The following is a 27,442-nucleotide window of genomic DNA, read 5'->3' on the forward strand; positions in this document are numbered from 1 at the left end:
CCCACATGTTTCTCTACCTGCAATTAACATTCCTTGGCCAGGTATATCCATAAGATTCAAGAACTCTAGAATATATACTCATAAATGACATTTAGCATATGTAGAAAAATAATATCTAAATGTTAGACTTAATTTGCATGTGGGGTTTACTGTCAATAAGTTAAAAAATTTTTATAATATATATTAAATTTTCATGACTTTTAATTGTAACACTAAAATTACATTAATTGAAACAAAGACAGCAGGATTCTATCATTCTCTTGGGCAGCGTCTCTGAATATAAAATGTAAATTATCTTCAAAATGGCAACTAAGAGGGAAAATCCATATAAGAACTGGAGTATCTTTACATGGTCAGCCTTAACATTCCTCTGTCTGGATAGCAGACTCCTCGGTTCTTCAGTTTCTAAGCTACTCCTTATAAATCACTGTCATGTTTACAAACTGTTAATATTCTCACAACTTGGGTAAGTTACATGCCTAATGACATCTGCAATCTGATTCAGGATAATAAAACTACTTAAAACTAACTACTGAGGCTGGTGCCGTGGCTCACTAGGCTATTTCTCCACCTGCAGCGCTGGCACTCCAGGTTCTAGTCCCAGTTGGGGCACCGATTCTGTCCTGGTTGCTCCTCTTCCAGTCCAGCTCTCTGCTGTAGCCCAGGAGTGCAGTGGAGGATGGCCCAAGTGCTTGGGCCCTGCACCCGCATGGGAGACCAGGAGGAAGCACCTGGCTCCTGGCTTCGGATCGGCGCAGTGCTCCGGCCTTAGCAGCCATTTCGGGGTTGAACTAATGGAAGGAAGATCTTTCTCTCTGTCTCTCTCTCTCTCTGTCAAATAATAATAAAAAAAATCAATCAAACAAACAAACAAACCAAAAACTAACTACTGGGCCAGCGCTGCAGCTCACTAGGCTAATCCTCCGCCTTGTGGTGCTGGCACATTGGGTTCTAGTCCCGGTTGGGGTGCCGGATTCTGTCCCGGTTGCCCCTCTTCCAGGCCAGCTCTCTGCTGTGGCCCAGGAGTGCAGTGGAGGATGGCCCAAGTGCTTGGGCCCTGCACCCCATGTGAGACCAGGAGAAGCACCTGGCTCCTGGCTTCGGATCAGCGCAGTGCGCCGGCCGCAGCGCACCGGCCGCGGCGGCCATTGGAGGGTGAACCAACGGCAAAAGGAAGACCTTTCTCTCTGTCTCTCTCTCTCTCACTGTCCACTCTGTCTGTCAATAATAATAATAATAAATAAAAAACTAACTACTGAAAGTTTCAGTGTTCAGAAAAAAAAAAAGTGTTTGATTTTGGCAACATGCTTGATTTCCCAACATTAGGTGCCAAATTCTTATCAGGAATCACAGCTCAGTCAACATGTTTAATTTCTGCCAACAGGATTCCTCCTAATCTACTTAGGTTCTGTCACTGGAGACCCAGCACATGCACTGGGAGCTCAGGCAAAAAGCTCAGGCTTGAGGCCTGAAAGGCCTACAGTGAGTTCCCTCCATTTCTTCTCCAGATTGTAATTCTGTTTCCTTTTCTGGAAATTGGAAATGTAATAGTGCCTCCCCAACAGGGCTGTTTACTGAGGATTCAATGAAATGATACATGCGACACAGTAATACTAAACAGTCTTAAGAACAAATACTAGTTAAAAGGAAGTTTTGCTTCAACGGTGTTAGCCATGAGAAAAAATACTACACAGACAGGGCAAGGGCGAAAGGAGACAGCAGGAGAAGGAAGGCAGGCAGGAAAGAAAGGGAGAGACATCATTCGGAGCAGAGAACAAGGTAAGAGTGACAGAGCGCAAGCCCTGTGGACAAAACGAATGGCAGACTGAGGGGGTGCAGACACCTGCGTCACCCACCGCACCCCAGAGCTCCAGGCATCTACGTGAACACATGTGGGGAAATACTGCAGAGGCCCAGTGTAAGGTGGCAAAAAAGCTGCCCAGGCTGTACCACACAACAATGTACTTGAAAGGATATGGTAATGCAACCTTTCTGGAGCTCTCCATCACAGTCAGAGAGCTGTGACACTTAGGGGGTTCGTACTTCTCCATTTACTCCATTTACTCAGAATAATGCATTCACTGAGGATTCTAATACGCACACGAAACCTACAATTACATAACGCATAGTAGACAGAAAACTGCCATTCTTAGACTTTCATTGAAGGATCTTCAAAAAACAGTGTGGATTATATTTGTAGGCGTGTAACTTTACATTCTGTGATTGACGGGGCAAAAAAAGGAAGCAGGCTTGCATTCGGCAAGCTGCTGGGAGCAGGAGTGAAGGCTTCGAAACAGAGTCAGAAGCACTCGTCTGCCAGGACGGCCCTCCCTCAGGCACCTCTACTCATGGCTCGTGATAGAACACAGCTCACAGTCAAACACGGGCTGTACAGTGCAGTCCTTCTCTGATGGTGTCTAAACAAACAAGATTAAATTGATTTTACTTGATTTGTTAGGAACAGTCCTACTGATAGATCTTCGTAAAAAAGGGAAAATAAATAAACCTGAACAAGGCAACACAGTGATTTTCAGTGAAAAAAAATAGCCAACACCTTAAGGAAGCAGTGGCAGTAAGAGAGGAAGAAATCCCCCACTGCTCGTGCCCACAAGAGCACGCATCCTGATTTACACGGCAGGACATGCACATGTCCTATCCCCACATTTCCGTCCAGTGAGCGCCACTGCAGCGTGTTCAATGTGAAAGTCCCTGAGAAGGTTTTCTGATTAGTGGACGTCTGTGCTTCGACTGCATAATGCACACTCACTTGACTTCACACGAATGCACACTTAACTCCTTGTGCAACAGCCCACTGGTCAGGTGGTACACCAGGACGGAACCATTACTTGTGCCTGTCAAGTGATGTAACAGAAGAGTATTAATTTGGTAGTATTTCCAGATTTTTCCAACAACAGTCTTCCCTCCAGGTGGGTGTTAAAAACACCGGTTGGAATGTTCACATCTCATATCTAAGTGCCCGGGCTCAACTCCCAGCTCTACTCGCTGGGACTGAAGCTTCCTGCCAACGTGCATCCTGGAAGGAAAGAGGTGATGGCTGAAGTGGTTGAGTCCCTGCCACCCACATGGGAGACCCGGACTACATTCCCAGGTCCTGGTTTCAAGCCTGGCCCAACCCCAGCTATTGCCAGCATTTGGGAAGTGACCCAGTGAGATGAGAAAGCTTTGTCTATCTTTTTCTTTCTATGTCTCTCAAATCAATAATTAATAAAAAGTTTTTAAATATTTTCTCAAGATTTCAATTATTTTACAACAGGTATCTTTTATAAAAGAAACTGTATGTTTTTATTTTTTATTTATGTTCTAAATTTTTTTAAAGATTTATTTATTTATTTGAAAGTCAGAGTTAGAGAGAGAAGTGAGGCAGAGAGATGCAGAGAGAGAGAGAGAGGAGAGAGAGAGGTCCTCCATCTGCTGGTTCACTCCCTAAACAGCTGCAATGGCTGAAGCTGTGCAGATCCCAAGCCAAGAGCTTCCTCTGGGTCTCCCACATGGGTGTAGGGGCCCAAGGACTTGGGCCATCTTCTGCTGCTTTCCCAGGCCATAGCAGAGAGCTGGATCAGAAGTGGAGCAGCTGGGACTTGAACTGGTGCCCATATAGGATACTGGCACTGCAGGTGGTGGCCTCCCCCGCTATGCCACAGCGCTGGCCCCAAACTATATGTTTTTAAAAATTAGTCTTCTTCCTTGTTAAAAATGGGCCTAATCTCATGTACTCTGACTTTAAAACCTAAATCAATACATACACAATTTGAAGAAGGACTTTCTTAAACTTTTATACACATAGGAGTTCATACTCTTTGAGACTCACAAATTTTATTATAGCTGATTCTCAGACAACTTAGCAGAGCTCAGTAATCATTTTTCTTCAGAAAGTTTGGGTTTTCTTTCTCTCACATTCAGTAAATCATGATAAGATAGTGAAGCATGTGGTTTCTGTAGCTAAAGGAGCCCAGGTTCAAACCCTGGTCCTGCTCCCTGTTCCTGGGCAAATCACTTCCCCACACTAAATCTGTTATTACTTCTTTACGATGGAGAAACAGAAAATGTACGCAGTAGAGATTAAATGAGAAAACATGCAAATCAGGACAGTGCCTGACACGTTTTGTTAACTACTAGTCTTTCTGTTTATCACTATCAGTAACAATTATTCGTAAAGCTATCCGTGGTTTCAGAGTGTCTAAAATTTAAATAGAAGGAAGATGGACACACTTCAGAAAGTTTCAGTCCCTAAAATGGTTTTGTAAGTTAGGAAGAAAAGTGAATGGTACTCTTGTTTGAACTATCACTTCCTTTCTGTTCTCAATTTCAAAGGATTCATGGATTCATACAAAGCAACAGAATGATAGTAAAAATGCAAATTCCAACTGCAGCTCATCTGCTGCATAAAGCTTCAGAACTTCCTTGCAAAACTATTCTTAAAAATAAACTTTATAGCGATCTAGGTCACACAGACCATAGCCACTTAAAACAATGTTTAATATATAATTGTTAGCAGATGAAGAACATCGTTATTACTAAACTGTTAGCTTGACTGTACAGGTTGTTAACAAAGACCCAACACAGAGTAGAAGCACAGAACGACTGGGGAGGCCCCGGAAAGGCTGAGGAGCCTGGGTCCGTTATCCTACGAAGACTATCCTCCTGTTACTTCAGAAATATGTTGCTACTCTCAGAGCTTTGACTGCATGTCTCACGGTGGACGCTCCATCACTGCAATTAAAAATAAGACAATTCAAGGCCGGTGCCGCGGCTCACTAGGCTAATCTTCCGCCTGTGGCGCCGGCACACCGGGTTCTAGTCCCGGTCGGGGCGCCAGATTCTGTCCCAGTTGCCCCTCTTCCAGGCCAGCTCTCTGCTGTGGCCAGGGAGTGCAGTGGAGGATGGCCCAGGTACTTGGGCCCTGCACCCCATGGGAGACCAGGAGAAGCACCTGGCCCCTGGCTTCGGATCAGCGCGGTGTGCCGGCCACAGTGCGCCAGCCGCGCCCCCATTGGGGATGAACCAACGGCAAAAAGGAAGACCTTTCTCTCTCTCTCTCTCTCTCACTGTCTACTCTGCCTGTCAAAAAAAAAAAAAAAAAAAAGACAATTCAAGTAAAGGAATCAAACAAAACCCAAACCCACAAAACCACAACTACAAATCTCAAAAAGTATAGGCCAAACACTCACCAACAGCAAGCAGCGGCTGATACATCTTGATGTTTTTGGTGGTCAGTGGTGGGCACATCCGGATAGCGAACTGTGGGGAGGGCAGCCCTGAAAGCAGCCCCGTGAGCAGGAATTTGAGGTGCACCTCCTGCAGTGCGGAGCCTTTGGGAGGCTCTTCCCCAGCAATTGCACTTTGCCCTAATTTGCAATCAGAAAATACAAGTGCACGTTTATTATAGCACACACGGACCTTAAGAATCTACAGAAACACTTCCCCACGCATGCTCTTCAGGCCCAGAAATAAACTCTAGGGGCTGTAGCTACGAGGGCCACAATGGCTCTGTGCTCGGCCACAGACTTAAATCACCCTGGCTAACATCTCAAAGGGTAGATTACTCCTGGTTATTGCTTTTTAGAATTCAAGGACCTATAAATTTGAGTTTGAACAAACACGGTTTTAGACAAAGTTCCTGGTGTTTGGGCACTAAATACAAGCTTCAGAACAAATCAAGAAAACACACTAGAGAACAGTGAAACATATTCCCATTTTATTGCCTTTAAAAGGGTTACTTTTCAATCCAATGCCCTCTGTAAAGTTCACATAGAACTGGTGATCACCAAAAGCAGGTTCAAGGATGAGTGTTTAGCTCAGTAGTTGAGACTGCATCCTAACTGGAGAACCTGGATTTGATATCTAGATCCAATTCCTGACTCCAGCCTCCTGCTAACGCAGACCCTGGAAGGGAGTGGACATGGCTCAGGAAACTGGGTCCCTGCCAACTATTAGGAGACCTGGACTGTGTTCTTGGCTCCCAGCCTCGGCTCTGTCCAGGCCCTGCAATGGCCAGCAGCTGGGGAATGAACAAGCAGACAGGAACTCTATCCATATATCTCTCTCTGCCTCTCCAGTTGCTGTCTCTATGCTTCTCAAAGAAATAATTTTTAACAAGCAGGTTCAAACAATTCATTAATGATTTCTGATAAGAAACTTTGATGTATCAACATAATTAAGCTTTTGAAAACATTTATTTATTTATTTGAAAGCAGAGTTACAGAGAGAGGGAGAGACAGGAGAGACAGACATCTTCCACCTGCTTGTTCACCTCTCAGGTGATTGCAATAGCCAGGGCTGGGCCAGGCCAAAGCCAGGAGGTTCATCCGGGTCTCCCACGTGGGTGGCAGGGGCTCAGGCCATTAGCAGGGAGCAGCCAGGACACAAACTGGCACCCATATATGATGCCAGTGTCATAGGCAGTGGCTTTATCTGCTATGCCCCAATGCTGGCACCAAAATTTAAGCTTTATAATTAAATACTTTGTGTGTAAATATGTAAAATAGTAAATATAAAAATACATTCAGGTTGAGTATCTCTCACCCAGGAATGTTTCAGATTTTGTAGTTTTTCATAAAAATATTTCCTAAAAATAATTATTTATTTTTTATTATTAGGTAGAGAAACAAAGAGACAGAGAGGAGTCCCATCTGTGGTTCACTCCCCAGAAGCCTGCAACAGCTGGGGTTGAGCCAGACCAAAGTTGGGAGCAAGGAACTCAAGCCCAGTCTCCTACACAGGTGCCAGGAAACCAATCACTTACGCCATCCCTGCTGCCTCCCAGTGTGTGCCTTAGCAGGAAGCTGGAGTGAGGAGCCAGAGCTGGCTACTGAACCAGGTATTTTGACATGGGAAGCAGGCATCCTAACTGCTAGGCTAAATGCTGACCCCTCAATATTATTTCAAAAAAATAGAAAATACACAGAAAGTATGGCCATCGATTTAATCCAATTAAAATGATCCTTTAGGAGTAGTCATACAATTGATACCACTCTTTCTGTCTACATTTGGTAACAAAACATGGGCCATAAAGGAATAGGAAATGCAACAGGTAGGAACTACATATGCCAACACTATTAGCTTGGAGTTGATTCCTGAGAACTATCACTCTTCAAGAGTTTTCCATAAGAGGCAATTTACAAGGTAGGGCAGATTAGGCCTTAATAAGCAGCCGCCTTTACCAATGAATATAAATCAGACTCTGTATTTAACTGAATTGCTTTCAATTATCACTAAGTACACAGTGAACTTCAAATTAAAAGTTTAATTAAAAGTTTTAATTAAAATGTTTTCCAGTAACAAAGCTTTATTTAACAGTTTTAAATCAACTGCACTGTCTAGAACTGCTATACAACCTATATTTTTTTTCTGGCCTCTTAAAAGACTAATTTATACCACTTAGATACCTAAACAGCATAAAATTTCTACCTCCCAAGGGCTCCATATTACTGATTAGTTCTGTTCATGTGTGTTTATAATTCCTTTCACTCTAATATTTTATATCAAGAAGAGACAGGGTCAATTAACTCAGAAAATTACGTTACTGATAAAATGAGCGTTGCAAAACAAGTGTGTCTCTCAATATCCTCGGCTGGATTTATGTCTGGATGGTGAACAGAAAGAATTTTAAGTTAGTGCCACTGTGTGGAGGAATTCTACAACTGACAGAAATCATGACAAAGTCAAGGTCTAGAGAGGTCAGGGTCTTGCCCAAGCTGACAGTGGAGCAGCCGCCGCTGCTAAGGAGCAGGCTCCAGAGCCAGGAATATGGGTTTACACCAGCTCTTTCTCTTATATATATGCTGTGTGGTTTTGGGCAAATTCTCATATAGATTCATGGAAATATTACCTACCATGCAGGGTTGTGGTGAGATAACATGTGGGGTATTTAGCATAGCACTTAACTTAGTAGTAAGAACTCAATAAACCACATCTGATTAATATAACTTAATAAGGCAGTGCTCTTTCTGGTATATCACCTATCAAGTACTTAAATAAAAAAACTATTAATACCCATTTTCAATCACATGTTGGAAGAATAAATAATTTAGAAAATGCTTTATAAACTACAGGTACAATTTTAAAAGAATTAGCGTATTTACAAAATCTTAAAAACTTCCAATTGCATAATATTTGAAATCACAAATCCTCCATTGTTCCTTTAATATCTACTATTATTAAGTATATACATAATTAAATAACTTTGAATATTTTACCTACAAATATGTTGAAAGGATCTTCACTATAAAAATAACAAAATTCATGCTAAAAAGTTAAAGTCTTTTTTCTAATTCTGCTCAGTGACTTTAATCCTTCAATATTTACTGCACATGTAGAATGCACAAGGTCTTTTGTTGAGTTTTGGAGTAGGAGGGACAAAATTAAAACCAGACGCTGTCTCATCCTTGCAGAGCTTACAATTTATAGGAGGTAACGGAAGTAAAACCACATTATAACACAACTGATTAACCATTAGGGATCACACAAGAACATTTAAATCAGGCGTGGGAGATTAGACGCAATCCTTGAGCTGAATTTTGAATTAGGCACGGCAGAAAGGGAGAGAGGGAAGCCTCCACTGAGTTCCAAGCCGGGGACCGGCCAGCTTGCTGGCCCTGGGGAGGTCCGGGATGGCTTGGCAAGGGCTCCCCAGTCAGAGTGCAGACGTCCAACAGCCTCCTTCACTGGTATCAGAGCCACTTCTGAATGAACAGTCCTGGATTGCTACAGCTGTAAATGCCAATCTCGGCTACCTCAGGCACTTTTATGTGTAAATATTTTACACCCCTCTGATTTAAGAGACTAATTCTACATTTTAGTTTTCTAGTATGAACTCTGACTTCATAATAATTACAAGTCAGTGACTATTAATTTTGCCCTTCAAAAAGAGTAACATGAAGGTGAGAGAAGAAACAGCTTACCAATCATGTTATCTAAGGACAGGTCTGGGAGTTTGCTCTGTAGCACTCCTACAGGGATTCCACAGAAAGACACTGGTGAATACAAAGGGGACGCACCAGAGCTACTGCAAAGACACAACGATGAGGTGGCTTTACACAGTGAAACCTGCATCACACATTAAGAACGCAAAGCCTTACTTCCAGGCCATGGCACCCCCATCCACTTGTAGGCAGTACTTATAAACTTTACCCATTGGCAAGGGAGGTATAGCAGATTTACATAATCCCCTAATAATTTAAAATCTTCATTACCACCTCTAATATATTTACAGAAAAACGACCCTGCTGTTTTTACAATTCTGGCAACTCTTTTAAAAGTGGAAACAGAAAGCCACAGCAACAAACAACCCCCACCAACCCCTGGATTCATTTACCTGCTCCGTGAATTTCTATTACAAACCGCAGACTTGAGTTCCCATATCATGACCCTGCCATCACTCACTATGAGGGCTGCTGCATTCTCATTGACAGGGCAGCACACCATGCTGAAGGGACGGACAGTTTTTGTCACCCTGATGGCATCACACTGGCTTCGTAAATCGTAAGTAAGCTCCTGAACAGGATCTGGATCTTAAGAAAAACAGGTTTACTTTTCAATAACAAAAAGCAACCATACCAGTAACATTACTGTTCACTTTCCTTTAAATCAAACCTCATCTAAAAAGACTATCATTCTTTCATTAACCCAAAGTTGGCCAGGAGTCACTGTATTTTTTACAATTACTACTCATTTCTGTGGGGAGCAATTCGGACTAGACTAAGTTACTGGAATTAAGACTTATTCTATGCATCTGCTCTCCCACAATATGGTGCTGGGAGAGAAGAAAACAGCTTCTACACAGCTGCCTCCAGTTCAACCAATGGGCTGTAGGACTTGCTCCTGATTGGAGGAGAGCAGCGTACTCGGCGTGTGGGCAGCCGAGTTAGGATTGGCGGAGGAGGACTATAAAGGAGGAGAGAGATGGCATGCACCAGGAACATCTAAGGGGAACATCTAAGGGAACACCTGTGCAGCCCCCGAGAGAGCCGGCCGGCGGTGTGCCGCTCCCCTGCGGAAGTGGGGAATGTGGCCAGGGAGAACTGCCCTTCCACGGAGGTGGAAGGGACAGTAGCCAACCCGGGAAGAACCAGCAGCAAACCCGGGGAGGGCCGAGCAGACGAAAGAACAGCGCAGGGTCCTGTGTAGTTCCTCCACGAAGAGGGGGAGCGACACATTTCTTCAGAACATAAGGATAATATCTTAATGACCAAATACAACAAGTTTAATCTCTAAAAAAGGTATCTTGTTTAAGCCTATTCAAAATAAAGAAATGTTTTGAAGAATCAAAGTGACACACATTTAAGTAATGAATACAGACCATCACTGCACACAATTCTTACAAAAGAACTGAAAGTCACTTTCACCTTCACCTCACAAAAGCATTATTTCTATTCTCCCAGATACAACTGACCTGGTAACCAAGTGCCCTGGGACTTATTAATGTCATTTTACACTGGAAATTTCTGAATCTAAGGAGAGGTCAAAGAGGTGTTAATAATAAAGGCATACAAGATTGAGCTTGCACTGAAGAAAAATTCACAAAAGTAAAATCTACTGTTCTCACAGACACAATCAAGAAGGAACTACAAAATAGTCTTTGGCCTTTAGGAGGTGTGCCATGGTAACACCAAGAGGTTAATCTTGAGGCTGTATTTTTACTCATTTATTATACACCCATATTATAACCATACTCTTACACTTTCTCAGGGCAATATTATCACTAGCATTATGGTTGGTAGATACTTGCTGCATGAAGATTTATCAACAATGTTGAAGAGGCTGGATTTGTGGCACCGTGGGTTAAGCCTGTGATCAAAGCATTCCATACGAGTGCTGGATCAGGTCCCAGCTGCTCCACTTCTGATCCAGTTCCCTGCTAATGCGCTTGGCAAAACAGCGAAGATGGCCCAGCTCCTTGGGTCTCTGCCGTGGGAGAACCAGGATGGAGTTCCTGGCTCCTGGCTTCAGCCTGGCCCAGCAAGGGCTGTTGCAGTCATTTTGGGGAGTAACCAGTGGAAGGGAGATCTCTTTCTCACTCTGCCTTTCAAATAAATGAGTAAATCTCAAAAAAAAAAAAAAAAAACGCAAGAAAAGCATAATTAATATCATCGAGATGTGAACTCACCTGGTTCCTCATTTGAAGAGGTGAAAATGCTATTGTAAGATCTTCGAACACGTAAAGTTATACAACCATTTTCATGTAGACAAAATAAACCATCACGCTGAAAGCAGGGTATTACCTTTAAATAGATGATATATTTAAGTCCACAACAGATCAACAGACATATACCATGAAACTCAAACTTGTATTTCGAAGATACGGGTCAAAAAAAAAAAAAAAAAAAAGAAAGAAAAATACATAATCCCCAAGCTTTAAAAGTAAATGAACATTTTAAAAATTAATTTATAATCCTAAAAAAAATTGTCTCCAACCATGTAACTTAATAGTTCAATAAATCTCAGGATCAGTCAGGATTTCTAGGGAAATCAAACCAATCAAAAGTGGCCGGCGCCGCAGCTCACTAGGCTAATCCTCTGCCTTGTGGCACCAGCACACTGGGTTCTAGTCCTGGTCGGGGCGCCGGATTCTGTCCCGGTTGCCCCTCTTCCAGGCCAGCTCTCTGCCGTGGCCCGGGAGTACAGTGGAGGATGGCCCAAGTGCTTGGGCCCTGCACCCCATATGAGACCAGGAGAAGCACCTGGCTCCTGCCATCGGATCAGCGCGGTGCGCCGGCTGCAGTGCACCGGCCGTGGCGGCCATTGGAGGGTGAACCAACGGCAAAAGGAAGACCTTTCTCTCTGTCTCCCTCTCTGTCCACTCTGCCTGTCAAAAAAAAAAAAAAAAAAAAAAAAGTGTAGAAAAATCAGGAATATAAAATAATGTTAACTTTTCAGTAAACAGCAAAGAGAAAGTAAAACTAATGACTTTTGCAAGATCATCATCTTTTTCTATAGAGAATTCAAGCTAACTTATGGGATTGTAATTTATAAACTGTGGATACCTGCAAAAATGGAACTCCCGTTCGTTCTATTGCAATCACACCCACTGTTTGATTCACCTCAAGGTCAAGGATTAAAATCTCTCGAGGATAGAGTAACAACATGTGATTCCTTTTCGAAGGCAGATATGCCAATTGAAGGCAATCATTGAGAGTTATGAATTCTGCACTGAAAAAAAGGAAACATCAAGAGATGAGTCAACAACTTGATTTATTTCAGAAAAAGCTAATAGAGGAATTTAATTTTATTTATTTTCCACATAAAATTGTCAATGAAAAAGATGATCTACATGAGTTACCAATCAAAACTTAAGACTCTGGGGCTGGCACTATGGCACGGTAGGCTAAGCCTCTGCGGTGCCAGCATCCCACTTGGGAACCAGTTCGTGTCCCAGCTGCTCCTCTTCTGATCCAGCTCTCTGCTTATGGCCTTGGAAAGCAGTGGAAGATGGCCCAAGTGCTTGGGCCCCTGCAAACACGAGGGAGACCCGGAAGAAGCTCCTGGGCTCAGATGGACTCAGCTCCAGCTGTCACGGCCATTTGTGGGGAGTGAACCACCAGATGGGATCTGTCTGTCTCTCCCTCTGCCTGTAACTCTACCTCTCAAATGAATAAAATCTTTAAAAAAAAAACTTAAAACTTTAGCAAGTTCTAAAATTAAAATTATTAAAATAATACTGCATGGGTTGGTGATGATGTATTTCTAAATTTGTGAAACATTTAAAGTATGTCTATGATGAGGTAATACCATACTATACAGACAATATCATACTGACACTCATAAAATAGTTTATTTTATTTTCACTTTGAAATTAAAAGTATTCACAGACTGCTAAACTGAAAATTTAGGTTTAAAACAAACATTTTGGATAATTAAGGTCACTGGGCCAAGGGGTTATTAGACTATCTGTATGGCCTTGGGTCAAGTGTCACTTAATTTACTTTCATTCTTAAATCTTTTCTGAAACGGAGTAGGTATTTCATTCGCCTATATCACAGCATTTCCTTCTAAGTACAAGACAAAAAGCCAAAACCAAAACAACTAAGAAGGGGCCGACGCTGTGGTACAGCAGGTTAATGCCCTGGCCTGAAGCTCCAGCATCCCATATGGGTGCCGGTTCGAATCCCAGCTGCTCCACTTCCTGTCCAGCTCTCTGCTATGGCCTGGGGAAGCAGTGGAAGATGGCCCAAGTCCTTGGGCCCCTGCACCCCCGTGGGAGACCTGGAAGAAGCTCCTGGCTCCTGGCCAGGAGCTCCGACCGTTGCAGCCAACTGGGGAGTGAACCATCGGATGGAAGACCTCTCTCTCTGCCTCTCTTCTCTCTGTGTAACTCTGACTTTTGAAAAAATAAATCTTAAAAAAAAAAAAAACAACTAAGAAATTGTGAGTCTTGCAAAAGACCGTTAAGAACCTCAAAAGTCATTTTAGGGGCTGGCACTGTGGTGTAGTAGGTTAATCCTCCGCCTGTGGCACTGGCATCCCATATGGGTGCCAGTTCTAGTCCCAGCTGCTCCACTTCCAATCCAGCTCTCTGCTATGGCCTGGGAAAGCAGAAGATGGCCAAGTCCTTGGGTCTCTGTATCCATGTGGGAGACCCGTAAGAAGCTCCTCGCTCCTGGCTTTGGATCAGATAGGCACAGCTCGGGCCGTTTTAGCCATTTTGGGAGTGAACCAACAGAAGGAAGACCTTTCTCTCTGTCTCTCCCTCTCCCTGTCTGTAAATCTACTTCTCAAATGAAATAAATAAAATCTTAAAAAAAAAGCTTTTAAAAAAAGTCATTTTAATAATGAATGACTGTTGCATATAATCACAGCCTTTTTACATAAAATACATTTCAATAGGAATAGGTTTATAACAAGGTTTTTTACATAATAGTATTAATAGGTTTTGAATTTTAAAGTTAATTTAGAGGACTGGAAGGAGTTTGTTTTTGAAATAAAAATCCTGCCTTTGCCATTTCCTACTTAGGTAAGTTTAACATATTGAAAATAATGTAGGACTTGGTTGTCTTCATCTGTAAAGTGAGAACAGTATTACTGCTCAGAATTGGAATAAGATTATATGAGTGGATATAAAAACACCCAGTACAATTCTATTGAAAGAGATAAATAATACATTTTCCCAAAACTCAAGACGCACATGATTCACATGACAGAAAACCTAATAGGTATAAATTGTAACTTATAAAACTACTCAGACTGCCAAATAATTGTTTATAACGGGGATTTCATGAAAAATTGAAAGTTCTCTTAAAATACTTTAAGGAGACCGGCACCATGGCTCACTAGACTAATCCTCCACCTTGCGGTGCCGGCACACCAGGTTCTAGTCCCGGTCGGGGCGCCAGTTGCCCCTCTTCCAGGCCAGCTCTCTGCTGTGGCCAAGGAGTGCAGTAGAGGATGGCCCAAGTGCTTGGGCCCTGCACCCCATGGGAGACCAGGATAAGTACCTGGCTCCTGCCATTGGATCAGCGCAGCGCGCCGGCCGCGGCGGCCATTGGAGGGTGAACCAATGGCAAAGGAAGACCTTTCTCTCTGTCTCTCTCTCACTGTCTACTCTGCCTGTCAAAAAAATAAAAATAAATAAAAAAAAAATAAAAACAAAACTTTAAGGAGCAATCTGGAGATAAATTAACTAGTGAAGTTAATCAGCTTATGGTTTAATAAATAAAAAAAAAAATTCACTCACAAATTCAGAATGCATTTGTAATATAATTTATATTTTTACCATAAAGTTTTCAAGTAAATACCCCAAAAGCATGGACACAGTAATCTTAGCATATTAAAAATAAAGGCTATCTTAAGATGAATGTCAAAAAATCTACCAAAGCAATAAATATGTAAGATCACATCTCTAGAATAGAAGAAACCTATTCTTGATGCATTACAATTTGTTACCCACAATTTTCTTCAGTTGCATCAGCCACCACAAACAATGCTGTACTAATGCTACTGCATCTGTTAATCTTTACAGCAACCTCATGAAATACTTTAAAAGTCTATTTTAGAGATTAAGAGTGAAATCTGAGCAAAACTAAGAAACTGTCTCTGGATCACATAACTGCAGCCTGCCCCAGAACCCTTCCTCCTAACCATGATGGCAAACATCTTCACCTGCAAAAACACGCGGTACTTTAATGAGAGAGCACAGCACTTAAATAAGGAAAATGCACTTAAAATAAAAAATTCAGCTTTCATGCCCCCAATTTGTAATGTGTCCAATAACCACAACCCTAGAATCATCTCATGCTTCCAAAAGTAAGATTCAGAAGTCAAATATTTTAATCTGTAAAAATTGGTGGGGCGGTTGGCACAACTAATAGAAAGCAGCCATGTTAGATGTTCAACCTCCTGTTGGGGAAGAAGTCACAATGGTTATTCTTTCCTTTAATAAACTCAAAACTAGAAATGAAAAAAGATAAAATGAAGTTAAGAAATTAATCCTAGCACAATTCCAAAAACAATGCTTTTATATCTGATAAATAGATGAATGGTACATTTAGTCTTATACTTGTACCTTACCTAGGTTTCTCTTGTGTGATTAAAATTTTTACTTTATTAAGAGCCTTCTTGGCACCTGTGGCTGCAGCCAACTTATTATGAGCTGGGCTGGAGTGTGGGCTGGAAATGTAAACCTTTTTCCCTGGGCCGGAGGGAGGCTTGGATGGAGAGAAGTCTGAGATGAACACAATACCCTCGCTGGTAAGCACTATATTGAGAGAAGAAAAGCTCTGATTAAACCTTAATCAAGTTAGCACAGAGCTTTATTCTAATACAGTTTTGAGAACAAGATAACAATAATTTTAATAATATTGAACTGTGATGCAGTCAGGCAGTCGTAACATAATGGAAATGTTCTCCAGCTGAAGAAAAGCAGGTGGTCCATTACAATTCATCTGAGGCCTCCAAACTCAGCATTCTAAATTATGCTTTATATTAAAAAGATACCAGGAGGTTATTGGCAGAAAGAACAAATGTTTGTTTTTCCAGATAAATTCAGAGCACAGACTCTCACTAAATATCTTTCCTCATTACATCCCATAACCTCAAAATCCAAACACTTTTCAGAATATACAATTCACAGAGGAAGAAAAAAACCCCGTATGTGAGAGAGCCTGTGTATCACAATTAGCTGAGTTCAAATATTTGGTTTGATAGCCCTGAATTTTTTATGAATATCATCATCTACTCAGTAGAAACAAATTTGTTTTTTCTTCTCCAGCATCAGACTGAACCTTAGAATGAGTGAGGGGGTTTCCTCCCCTGTATATTTAGAAATAAAGAAGTAATGGCTTACTAAGTGTTAAGAAAACAAATGTATTCCAGGAGGCAGCACCACAATTAGCAGCACAAATTCGCTTTTTTATGATGGAGAAAATAACCCCTCTACACTGGCGCTGAGCAATCCTGGGTTAGATGCGCATGGAGTCCTTATCTACCTCGAGGCTGCTGTAAGCTTGGAAACGAGGAAGCGTCCAAGCGTCATGACAGCCCCAGCACATGCAGTAGGAGTGCATCACAGACATCAGCTCAGCTGACACTGAAATAGAGGGCTTCCACCAAGCACACTACAGACACAAAGCGCTGACACATCAGGGTCCAGAACTCGGGTTTCAACTTCCCTGTTGCTCAACTTCTTTCATGCCAACTTCCCCTACTCTGCCTAATCCCACAGCACCCATCTTACATGAGCCAACGAGGAATCAGCGAGTGAGCACGCAAGTGCTGCAGGCTCGTGTTCACACATAAACGTTTATGTACAACAGTATCTGAACACTGAATGTACTTATGTCTAATAAATGCTTCCTATTTTAACTTCCTTTTGTCTGCCTTCCACTTCCTCCATCAACACACACCCTTCAATAAATGCTGAAAGTAAGTTAGATGAGACACTCAGAGAAACATCTTGCACCATAGCTAACTCCCTTCCTTCAAGTTTCTGATCTTGATCAAAAGGAAGCCTACTTTGACCACGCCATCTAACATAAACTAACCTCATCTCCTGTTCCCTGCTTACACTTTACCCAGTTTTAGCTCCTGTACATCACCTATCACCACTCAATACATTAGAATTTATTAATTTGTTACATTCACAGTTCATGATCTGACCCCTACACTTTAATCAAGCTCTGCAAAGGAACACTTGTCCTGATTCCCAGAACAGCAATAATAAGCTCCAAAGACCTGCTGGATGACTGAATAAAGAACACACAAATGTTCTAATAATTTAGCTGCAAAAATATCTGTAAAACCCATCTCATTTTTAGATTATTAATTCAGTAAAACACCAACGCAGAGAGGTAAAATCCGCCTCTGCAAGAATAAATTCAGCCAGGCTTACAGTGTCACTGTAACACGTGTTACTGCACTCAAAACGAATGGCATGCACAAAGGCAGGACTTGATTTGGCCACAGACTAAATGAAGCCCTTGATTGAAGTTCTTGAAACATTCCTAGAAAAGCAAACTGAATTAACTCTAAAGTGGAATATCATAGTAATTCTGTCCCTGGCAGACCTAAAATGATTTGCAAATTCTTATGGTAGAGGCACGGCTTGCAGATGATACTGGGTCATGACTTAGCATGTGTACTGGGAGCTGCAAATACATGGACCAGATGTGCTTCTCCACTTTGTTCAGTCATTTTTAACAATATACTCACAGATACAGAGTCCGTGTGCATTTACGGTGTTTATAGCATTAACTATATTTTAAATACCTCTCAACTTATTTTCCACAAGCTACTATTACTTACAAGTTAAATGTGAAGGATCAAAAGGGTCAAAAGAGAAAGAGAGAATGTTATCTGCATAGCTCTTCCTCCAGAGCTTGGTGCCAGTGTCTGCATTCCAGAGCACAATGTAGTTCGGTGGGTGGACGGCAAGCAGTAAATCCCGCGAAGCATCTTGATTCCACAGCCACTGCACATCTGTAGGACCGGACAAATCAACGCGAAACTCACAAATCATTCATCAAACATGTGGCTAACTTCTCCTTGACATTTCATTTTCAAAACATAATCCTGGCCAGCGCCACGGCTCACTAGGCTAATCCTCCGCCTTGCGGCACTGGCACACGGGGTTCTAGTCCCGGTCGGGGCGCCAGATTCTGTCCCGGTTGCCCCTCTTCCAGGCCAGCTCTCTGCTGTGGTCCGGGAGTGCAGTGGAGGATGGCCCAAGTGCTTGGGCCCTGCACCCCATGGGAGACCAGGAGAAGCACCTGGCTCCTGCCATCGGATCAGCGTGGTGCTCTGGCTGCAGCGCACCGGCCGCGGCGGCCACTGGAGGGTGAACCAACGGCAAAAAGGAAGACCTTTCTCTCTGTCTCTCTCTCTCACTGTCCACTCTGCCTGTCAAAAAATAAAATAAAAAATAAAAAACCATAATCCTTAAAATCTCCTCACCCTCTCCCTCCCCACTAAATGTAACAGGTATGTATATCAATATTAGCAGAGGAAAAAGTAATTTTATAGAAAAATGAACTGTCTGGTTAAAATTTCAAGGCCAACTTTTCAAACAACCAGAAGTATCACTTCAAAAGAAAGTAAAAGGCAATTTTCACTCATTATGAAAGAACAATATTGTACTAGTCTTAGGTCAGTAAAATAAAGAAGCGACCTACTTCAAAATGAGAATATGCTTTTATTCAGTGCTATTCATGTAAAGTGAGCCCGGATGGCAGTTTGGCCAAGTTTTCTCATATTATTCCTTAGATTACAAGACTGCAGCAGCAAACTTTTCTTATCAGGTTTGATTGAGACTGACAGTGAAGTTAACGAGTTCTGCCAAAGCATAAATCAGTGGAGATTTGAGGGAATAAGCCCAGAGGTGTAACGCTAAGGAAAAGAAAGCTACATTTGCATCCACAGAAGAGAGGAAACACGCCCACATGCTGGGAGTGAGGAGGTGAAGTGAATGGGGCAGGAGTCTGGGTAGAAACCCTCGGCAGAGCCCCCTGCCTCACCCTGAATAGGCTTGGCGTGCTCCTGGATCTCACACTGCGCCACTCCCGCTGCTACGTCCCACACGATGATCTTCCCCGTGACATCAGCAGAAGCTAAGCGCAGGCAATATGGGGAGCCAATGTTATGGTGATAGTTTTCCCTGGCCCATTTAACCTGGCATCAAGAAGAAACCAAATCAAGTAAACACTTGAACTGGACAAAACTAAACATAGTTTTCAAAGAACACCAACAAGAACCTATACTACATTTATATTATAAAAATAATTGGCATATGCATAAACAGGAAGCTGGTTTTCATTTTGAAATTAGACCTTTTTTATTATTTACAATAGCTTTTCAATGTTGTCATTAAATATTTTTGAGAACATCAAAATGCTCCTGACCTACAGTTTTTTTGTTTTTGTTTTTGTTTTTTTTTACAGGCAGAGTGGACAGTGAGAGAGAGACAGAGAGAAAGGTCTTCCTTTGCCGTTGGTTCACCCTCCAATGGCCGCCGCGGCCAGCGTGCTGCGGCCGGCACACCGCGCTGATCTGATGGCAGGAGCCAGGTACTTCTCCTGGTCTCCCATGGGGTGCAGGGCCCAAGCACTTGGGCCATCCTCCACTGCACTCCCTGGCCACAGCATAGAGCTGGCCTGGAAGAGGGGCAACCGGGACAGAATCCGGCGCCCCGACTGGGACTAGAACCCGGTGTGCTGGCGCCACAAGGAGGAGGATTAGCCTGGTGAGCCGCGGCGCCGGCGGCCTACAGTTTTAATGTTTTGAGAAATTCAGGTAAAGACTCCAAAATACCTTAGAAATTAGTTTTCTTGGGACTGGTGCTGTGGCATAGCAGGTAAAGCTGCCGCCTGTAGTGCCAGCATCCCATATGGGTGCCAGTTAAGAGTACCAGCTCTCTGCTATGGCCTGGAAAAGCAGTAGAAGATGGCCCAAGTGCTTGGGCCCCTGCACCCACGTGGGAGACCCTGAAGAAAATCCTGGCTCCTGGCTTCAGATTGGCGCAGTTCAGGCTGTTGTGGCCAACTGGGGAGTGAACCATCAGATGGAAGACACCTCTCTCTCTCTCTCCCCCCTCCACCCCTCTGTCTCTCTCTAACTCTTTCAAATAAATAAAATAAATCTTTAAAAAATTAGATTTCCTAAAACTTAATTATGACAGAATATCTAAAGTCATAAATTGCCAAGTAGAATGTTTTCCTGAACTTTATTCTATTGATTTAAAGAACACAAAAATCTCGCACGGGGGGGAAGAAAAAGAAAAAAAGCAACAAAGAACAAAAGAAGCAACAACAAAAAACATTGTTCTTTAATAAAAATCTAAGAGCATTTCCTCTAAAATAAATGCTTCATACCTTTATTAACATTATTAAGAACAGAATTTTAAAATAAAAAACACAAGACTCTCAAAGCAAATCTGGCTGAATCCTTCAACAATGAAAGCTGACAGAGCAGAGACAACTTCCATAGTCTGTACCAGGAGCCACACCTTCCCTGGGCACCACCTCCTGCCTCAGCATCCTGCCTGTGTCCTTCAAAGACACTGAATTATCTGTAACTGTTCACTTTTTCTCACTCGTCATCCACCCATGAACTGCCAGCTCTATAGGGCCGATCACGTAGGCCTGAATTTCTCTTTCCAGACCTTAGCACCATGCCCAGAGCTGATGTTCTCCCTTTAATGAATCACCTTAAAAACCATAAAATCTGCAAATATATACATATAAACACATACACACATAAACATACTCATACATTACGCTAAGGTCAGAAAGTGAGCTAACAGATCCCAATGGTATTCGTGAAAAGATGGAAACAAAGATTTCTGAACATTAGTATGAATGAGCCTTAGGCCTTGCTGTAATATATCTTTTTCCCAGGTAACTTTTTAAAGATGTATGTATATATACAGGCATATGTATGCACATATGTAGTACATGTATTTGGAAGGGTGTGTTCATGTATACATATGTCTGTGAACATGCAGTGCCTGGATTTGAATCCTGGCTCCACCCCTGATGCGTGTACCATGGGAGGCAGCAGGCGATGGGCCAAGTACTTGGATCCCTGACATCAATGTAGGAGACCCAGACTGAGTTCTGGGCGCTTGGCTTCAACTTGGCCCAAGTCCAGCTGTTAAGGGACTTTGGAGAGTAAAGAAGTAGATGGAAGAGATTCATTCTCTCTCTGTCTCTCTGCATTTCAAATAAATAAAAAGTAAAAATAGCGGTATTTTTCCCCCTATCTCACACTATATACACAAGTTAACTCAAAATGGATCAAGGATTGAAGAAATGAAACTACAAAATTCTCAGAGAAGACATCGAGTGTACATCTTCATGTTGAAGAAAGCGGTGATTTTTTGGATATAGCACCAAAAGCACAAGCAACAAAAGAATAAATTAGACTACATCAAAATTAAAAACGTTTGTCCTTCAAAGGTTAGCATAATAAAATGCGAGACAATGTTTGTAAATCATGTTATAAAGGACTTGTATCCAGAATGCATTAAGATATCTCACTCAATATTAAAAATACATTACAAATTTAAAAATAGAGTTTCTGAAAAGACATTTCTCCGATAGTAAAAAAAACAGAAAACCCAATTTAAAAATGAGCAAAGGACGTGAATAGATATTTCTCCAAGGAAGATATATAAATGGGCAATAAGCACCTGAAAAGACGCTCAACATCATTAGCCATGGGAAAAAAAAATCAAAACCCCAGTGGCGAACAATTCACACCCACTGGGATGCTATAATCAAAGCAGAGAACAAGTGCTGGTAAGGATTTGGAGGAACTGGACTCCTCATAAACTGCTAATAAGAATGTAAAATCTGGAAAACAGTCTGGCTATTCCTTGAAGTCAAACATGGGGTCAGCAAGCCCATCAGTGATGCACTCCTAGATACACACCCAGCAGAAGTGAGAACAGAGTCACACAAACATTAGTACGCAAGTGTTCACGGCAGCTTTACTCATAACAGCCACAAGGAGGGAATACCCAAACGCCCATTAACAAAACGGGACATATCTTTAGAGTGGAGTGTCCGCCAGCACTAAAAAGAAACTGAGTGCTTATACATGCAATGACAAGGACGGGCCTGGGAAACATCACGCTAAGTGAAAGAAGCCAGGAACAAAATGCCATAGATTGTACGATTCCATTTATATGAAAAGTTCAGAAGAGACAAATCCATAGAGATGGAAAGCTTCTTGCTGGCTACCTAGAAATGAGGTGGATGGGGGAAATGGGAGGTGACTGCTAACAAGTACAGGATTTCTTTTTGGGGTGATGAAATCCATGCACAACTGTAAAAATACTAAAAACCATGGCACTACACACTTTAAGTGGGTGAATTTTATGGTATGAACATCTCAATAAAGCTATTACTAAAAAAAACACACACACACACACACACACACACACACAAAAAAAACCCTAAATCTCGACTTCCAAGGTTGACCTCTCCTACACGTCACATCGCTGTAATACATTCCAGGCATCTCCGACTGTCATGCTCAGAACTTAACCTCACGGACGTCACACACACTCAGCTTACCATAACCGGCAATACCACCAGCTACTCAGAGAAACCCTGGAGTCATTCTGCTGATCCTCCCTCATATCGATCATCTAGAAAGACGACCAGGTTCCCTCTTCCGCAGCTCCTGAACGTGACTCCTCCATGCCTCAGCTTCAGTTTAGGCTGAGACTCCTGCAAACGTTTCCTAAATGGCCTCACTGCCTCCCGTCTCGCCTTTCTCCACTGCTGCCACAGGGAGTTTTTCTAACATGCAAACATGGTCACATCAACCTCCTGCTTAAAATCCCAACTCCTTCCTGGTGTGACAGCTTTCAGGACAGACGGGCGGCTCTCGGGACGTGTCCCCTGTCAGCACTCCTACCAGGGTGCCCACCTCTCACCACTGCGTGCACACTGCTCACCTCCCTGCCATGCGGGTCCCGTTTGTCACTTGGATAACGTGTCCACCAGTCCCTGAACTGGAGAGCCTTCTGCGACCCCCGACCCCCGCCCTCCCACAGCCGGTCATCAGCTGTGAGACTTCACCCGGGGGCTTTCAGCGGACCCCCTCGGGCCTGCTCTGCTCTCAGGGGAGGCTGAAGGGACGAGCGGGCGGGCGGCCTGGCAAACGGCACAACTGCTGTTTCCCATCAGCCTCACAGCGAGGTGAGAACCAGCGTTTAATCACTCATCCGAGAGGGGCGAGAAGTCGTGCGGATTACACGGAAAAGGTTTTCAGCCGTTCCACGCGCGACTTAATGAGAACCCAGCGATTCGGTGACCTTCACACAAGTTAGAGTCAAAGCGGGACGTGGCTTACCTTGACAACGTCAGCTTTATGTTTTTCTAAAACTTGAAGAGTTTGGGCAGTACTGGAATCAATGACTACCACAAGGGAATGGCATCCATAGGCAATTAAACCTTGCCAGCCCCTGGCAAGACAGCAAAATTCAAATTTAAGCACAAAACAAGGATGTTAACGCTCAATTTTATTCACAAGCACCATCCATGAGTTATTTAGACACCAAAGTCCGCGTTCTCTATGATCTCCTTTACAGAAAAGGTGGAGCCAAGCGCAAAACGCTTGCCGAAATTCGCTTTTCGTTCGGGTAAGAAGGCGTCCTGAGGGCTTGGACTCGGGGAGCCCCAGCAAGGACCAGGGCCAGCAGAGGCGGCCGGGGCCGGGGCGTGGCCGCCGAGCGACGGGGCGTGAAACCCGAGGGCAGGGGGACAGGATAGTCAGCACGGAGACCAGCAGGTGCACAGGGCCCGAAGGGGCGGGGACAGGCGGCCGGGGGCTGCAGGCGGCGGCCACGGACCGGGGTGCGGGCAGCACGCCCCGGAGAGCGCGGGCGAACCCACACGGAGCGTTCACTCCTTTTACCACCACCACAGCCGGTATCCGCCATCTGGAAGACTGAGGGCGGCCCCCTGTCCCGGCGAGGCCACACGAACCCGCCTGCATTCCCCTTCCCCTCACAAACGCCTGGCCGACCCCGGCGGCCCGGGGGCCCAGCGCCTCACCAGTCCACCGCCGTCTTGTTGTGGGCATTGAGGGCCCCCGTGATGGTGCGCGCGGACACCTTGAAGTTCACGGTGTAGGGCAACATCTCAGCGGCGACGCCCGCCCTGCCCTCCGACCCGCAACCAGGAAGCGGCGGACTCGCGCTTCCGTTCCGGAGTCCGGGTGGCCCCCGGACCGCCGCTGCCGGGTTCCGCCGGATCCAACGTTCCACTCCCCGCGGGTTCCACCGACCCGGATTCCAGGCTCCGTTGCCTTCAGGTCCTACCGGGAACGCGTTCCGCCTTTCCAGGGTTCCGACGCCCAGGTGGTTCCGCCACTCGATGCCTGCTAGAATTGTGCTTGAAGAGGAGATAGTGTTGTTTTTGCTTTGGGGGGCGGGGGGGCGCATAAGTCCCTGTGCCCTGCTGGAAGTCGTGAAAAGCAAGGGATAAAAGTCCCAGGGGGACTTTCTTTTAATGTAGGACAGCTGCAGTGTCGGGCACCAAGGTGGACGTCAGGACTGGGTCCTTGTAGAAGACGGGTCTCCGCTCTCACAGTTTACGAAGAAGAATGAATGGATGAATGGATAGATGGATGAATGGGGTGCATTAAATGAAATGGCGGGGGGCGGGGGTTGACGTGAATGGACTCCAGACTCTGGAAACACAGAGAACACTGTGTGTCCGGTCCTGGCAGTGTCCCCTCCACACTTGAGGAAAAATGGCGCTCATTGTGCTCGTGGCCAAGTGCCCCTTCACCTGTTTGCTGGGCTTGCTTTGACTTTTGCTGTCTCCCCCATGCCTGTCTCCTTGGAATCAGACTCACTTATTCCCTCCTTTGCGCTGTACCCTTTATGACAGCACTCAACGCAAGGATTTCTTTCAGGAATGATGATTGACCATTTTCCCCTCCATACATGGTCAGCTCCTTGATCAGCAAAAACGGACAAAATATTTGGCAGTTTCATCACGAGTCTGTGTGTCCACCTTGGTGTTGGACCCCAGCTCTTTGGTCGGGGACGTGGAGGCACACAGGGCTGGGAACTGACAGAACACTGGCCCAGCTGCAGACTAATGGGTCATTCTTTTTTTGGGCAGTAGAAGCACCAGCAGCATAGGTGACCAGAACAGAGCAGCAGTAGCAGCCCACAAGGGGTGGCTCCTTTTATGCAGGGTTACACAACAGTGGCCATCAGCCAAAGAATTATCCCACAGAAAATCTATCAGCCATCCTGGGCCTGCTGGCCAGCAGGCAATGCATCTATCACTGGGAACTTATCTGTGGAGGCATAGATAAGCAGGCATGGCAGCATGCAACCTTAACACTATTCGTCAACCTGTTAACCTGGATTCTCCTGCGGTCCCAACATTTAGCACTCTTGTAAAGGAAGCTTTCTCAGACGTCCTCAGACGTCCTCCTCACTGTCAAAGCCAAGGAACAGGTTTTAGTTCTTAGTTGTGCCCTTGCAATGCATTGCTGCTGCTGCTCATCTTCCTCTCCCTGGTCCCACGTCTTTCCTAATGATGCATCCAGGGCCCGAGAGATGCCCATAGCCACAGATCTGAATTTATCAGTCCCTTATTAAAAATGGTTGATGTGTCCTATGACAGAGATTGCTAACTGGCTTCCAAAATTCATTCCTCCCTTCTTTCATAGGCTCAGAACTTCCATTTATATCTGGGCACATTGTCATTCCATTAAATGGGTACATTTCCCTGCATCCATAACAACTAGACCAGGCTGTAAGGATAAATTTTGGCCAGTGAGATGTTAAGTGGAAGCGTTGTGACCTCTGAGAATTCACTTGTCTGTGCTTTCATATGAACTATTTCAGTGTTTAGACATTGGTGTTGGCTGCAACTATGTCTGACTCACAGGAGAGCAGCACATTTGCAGCTAACTGTAGTGTATCAGCAGAGGTATAAATAGACCCTGTTAGACTCACGACTTTTTCTGAAAAGAACCAAATCCCAGCCTTTCTTTCTCCTCCATGCCTGCCACCCCTCGTGGCACACGTTGGTTCTCAATCAGTGACTGATGTTCCAGGAATTTCAAGTGCTCAGGAAGCATAAGGTCAAGCAGGTAGAAGGTGACCATCAGGAGTCAGTGCAGAAGCTCACAGATGGAGACGGGCAGCAGGTAACCGGACCTCCCATTTCCCTGGGAAGAAAAAGGATTTTGGAGGAAGACAGATTAATTAGTTTAAATCTGTAAGATACCTTGAGTTCATGAAAGTTGAATATTTACAGCAAGGGCCAGCTGGGGTTGGAACAGCAATATATCTCCCATGGCATAAGAGTGTGCAATTAAGTATGTTAATGGAGTTTTATGGCCTTCTGTGAAGCATCTGTCCTGGCTGGCATGGAAGATAAAATGTTAAACACACAAGACAATTGATCTGTTAGCAGGGCCAAACCTATTCTCCTCTTTGATACCTAAAAAACTGTCCTGTCCCCCCATGCACAATGACATTGACTCCAAAGCCTGGTGCTGTGAACTCAGGGGTATCCTGCCACTACAGCATCATTTGTATTCCTAAATTAGGACAATTTTTCCCCTTGTCTTTTCAAGATAGTGGAGATAAGAGGATGTAAATTTCCTAATCCTACACTGATTGAGTGTGGGGAATCAGGAGAGAGTGATGATAAGTAATATATAATTGAATGAATCACTTCCTTAATACACTTTCCAAGGAACCATTAAAGGCAGCACTGGTAAACGGGTTTGCGCCTGAATGCAGATGTTGAGGACTGAGATGATGAGGTCAACAGCTTACCATTGAGCACTCAACAGCATAACCAGCAGCATAACAATCCCCTTACCTACTTAATCTACTCAGATCCACAAGACTTTGTCAGCACAAGAATCCTATACATGACAAAATCAAGGTTTACAGAATTGCCCAGGTTATACAGCCAACAGAAGAAGACAGACACAATGCTGGAACCCAGTGGCAAGTGATTCCGAAACTCATGCTTTAGATTACTTATGGCACCACACTGCCCTCCAAGCCACAATCTGATCCACAGCCCAGTAGGAATAAACTGAAGCTGCATGGGACGCATGAAATTTAAATGCACTGTGCACTCTGTCTCACACACAACTGAGATATAATTTATATACTATACCATTTATCCACTTCATAGGAATATTGTGGCGGCTTTTAGTAAATTTAAAGCTTTTCAACCACCGCTGTGATCAATTTTAGGACACTATATCACTTCTAAAAGAAGCCCTGCACCCAGTAGCAACCACTAATTCCCTCCACCTCAGCCCTTGGCAACTGCTGATCTACTTTCTGGCACTGCAGATTTGCTGATTGTGGGAATATCACACAGTAACAAATGGAATCATACAGTATGTGTGGTCTTTGGTGTCTGGCTTCTTCCACTGAGTATAATGTTTTTCAGATTTTTCCACAATGCAGTATTTATCAGTGGTTTATCCCTCT

General features: G+C 43.8%; 1 protein-coding gene across 8 annotated transcripts in view; it reads right to left on the reverse strand.

Annotated features, from left to right (window-relative positions):
• Positions 1-24,279, reverse strand: part of WDR11 (WD repeat domain 11) — a 57,701-nt gene extending 33,422 nt beyond the window's left edge. For 2 of the 8 annotated variants that reach the window (XR_016221509.1, XM_089313935.1), the window contains exons 1-11: positions 24,012-24,279; positions 23,308-23,419; positions 18,963-19,116; positions 17,755-17,928; positions 15,523-15,709; positions 12,003-12,168; positions 11,126-11,240; positions 9,335-9,530; positions 8,922-9,025; positions 5,190-5,366; positions 2,768-2,852 (exon numbers count right to left, since the gene is read on the reverse strand). Coding sequence is in view for 4 of the 8 variants with exons in the window: in XM_089313935.1 (XP_089170061.1) it covers positions 2,768-2,852; positions 5,190-5,366; positions 8,922-9,025; positions 9,335-9,530; positions 11,126-11,240; positions 12,003-12,168; positions 15,523-15,709; positions 17,755-17,928; positions 18,963-19,116; positions 23,308-23,419; positions 24,012-24,097 (1,556 nt within the window). In the remaining 4 variants the exon portion in view is untranslated. Of the gene's footprint in view, positions 1-2,767; positions 2,853-5,189; positions 5,367-8,921; positions 9,026-9,334; positions 9,531-10,743; positions 11,063-11,125; positions 11,241-12,002; positions 12,169-15,522; positions 15,710-17,341; positions 17,929-18,962; positions 19,117-23,307; positions 23,420-24,011 lie in introns of those variants that run through there. The other 6 variants (XM_089313937.1, XM_089313940.1, XM_089313936.1 and 3 more) reach the window with 6 other exon arrangements.
• Between the last annotated feature and the right edge of the window lie 3,163 nt (positions 24,280-27,442).

Source organism: Oryctolagus cuniculus, chromosome 15 (assembly GCF_051225735.1).
Source record: "Oryctolagus cuniculus isolate XC-2025 breed Fujian yellow rabbit chromosome 15, ASM5122573v1, whole genome shotgun sequence".
In the NCBI taxonomy this organism is placed as follows: Eukaryota; Metazoa; Chordata; class Mammalia; order Lagomorpha; family Leporidae; genus Oryctolagus; species Oryctolagus cuniculus.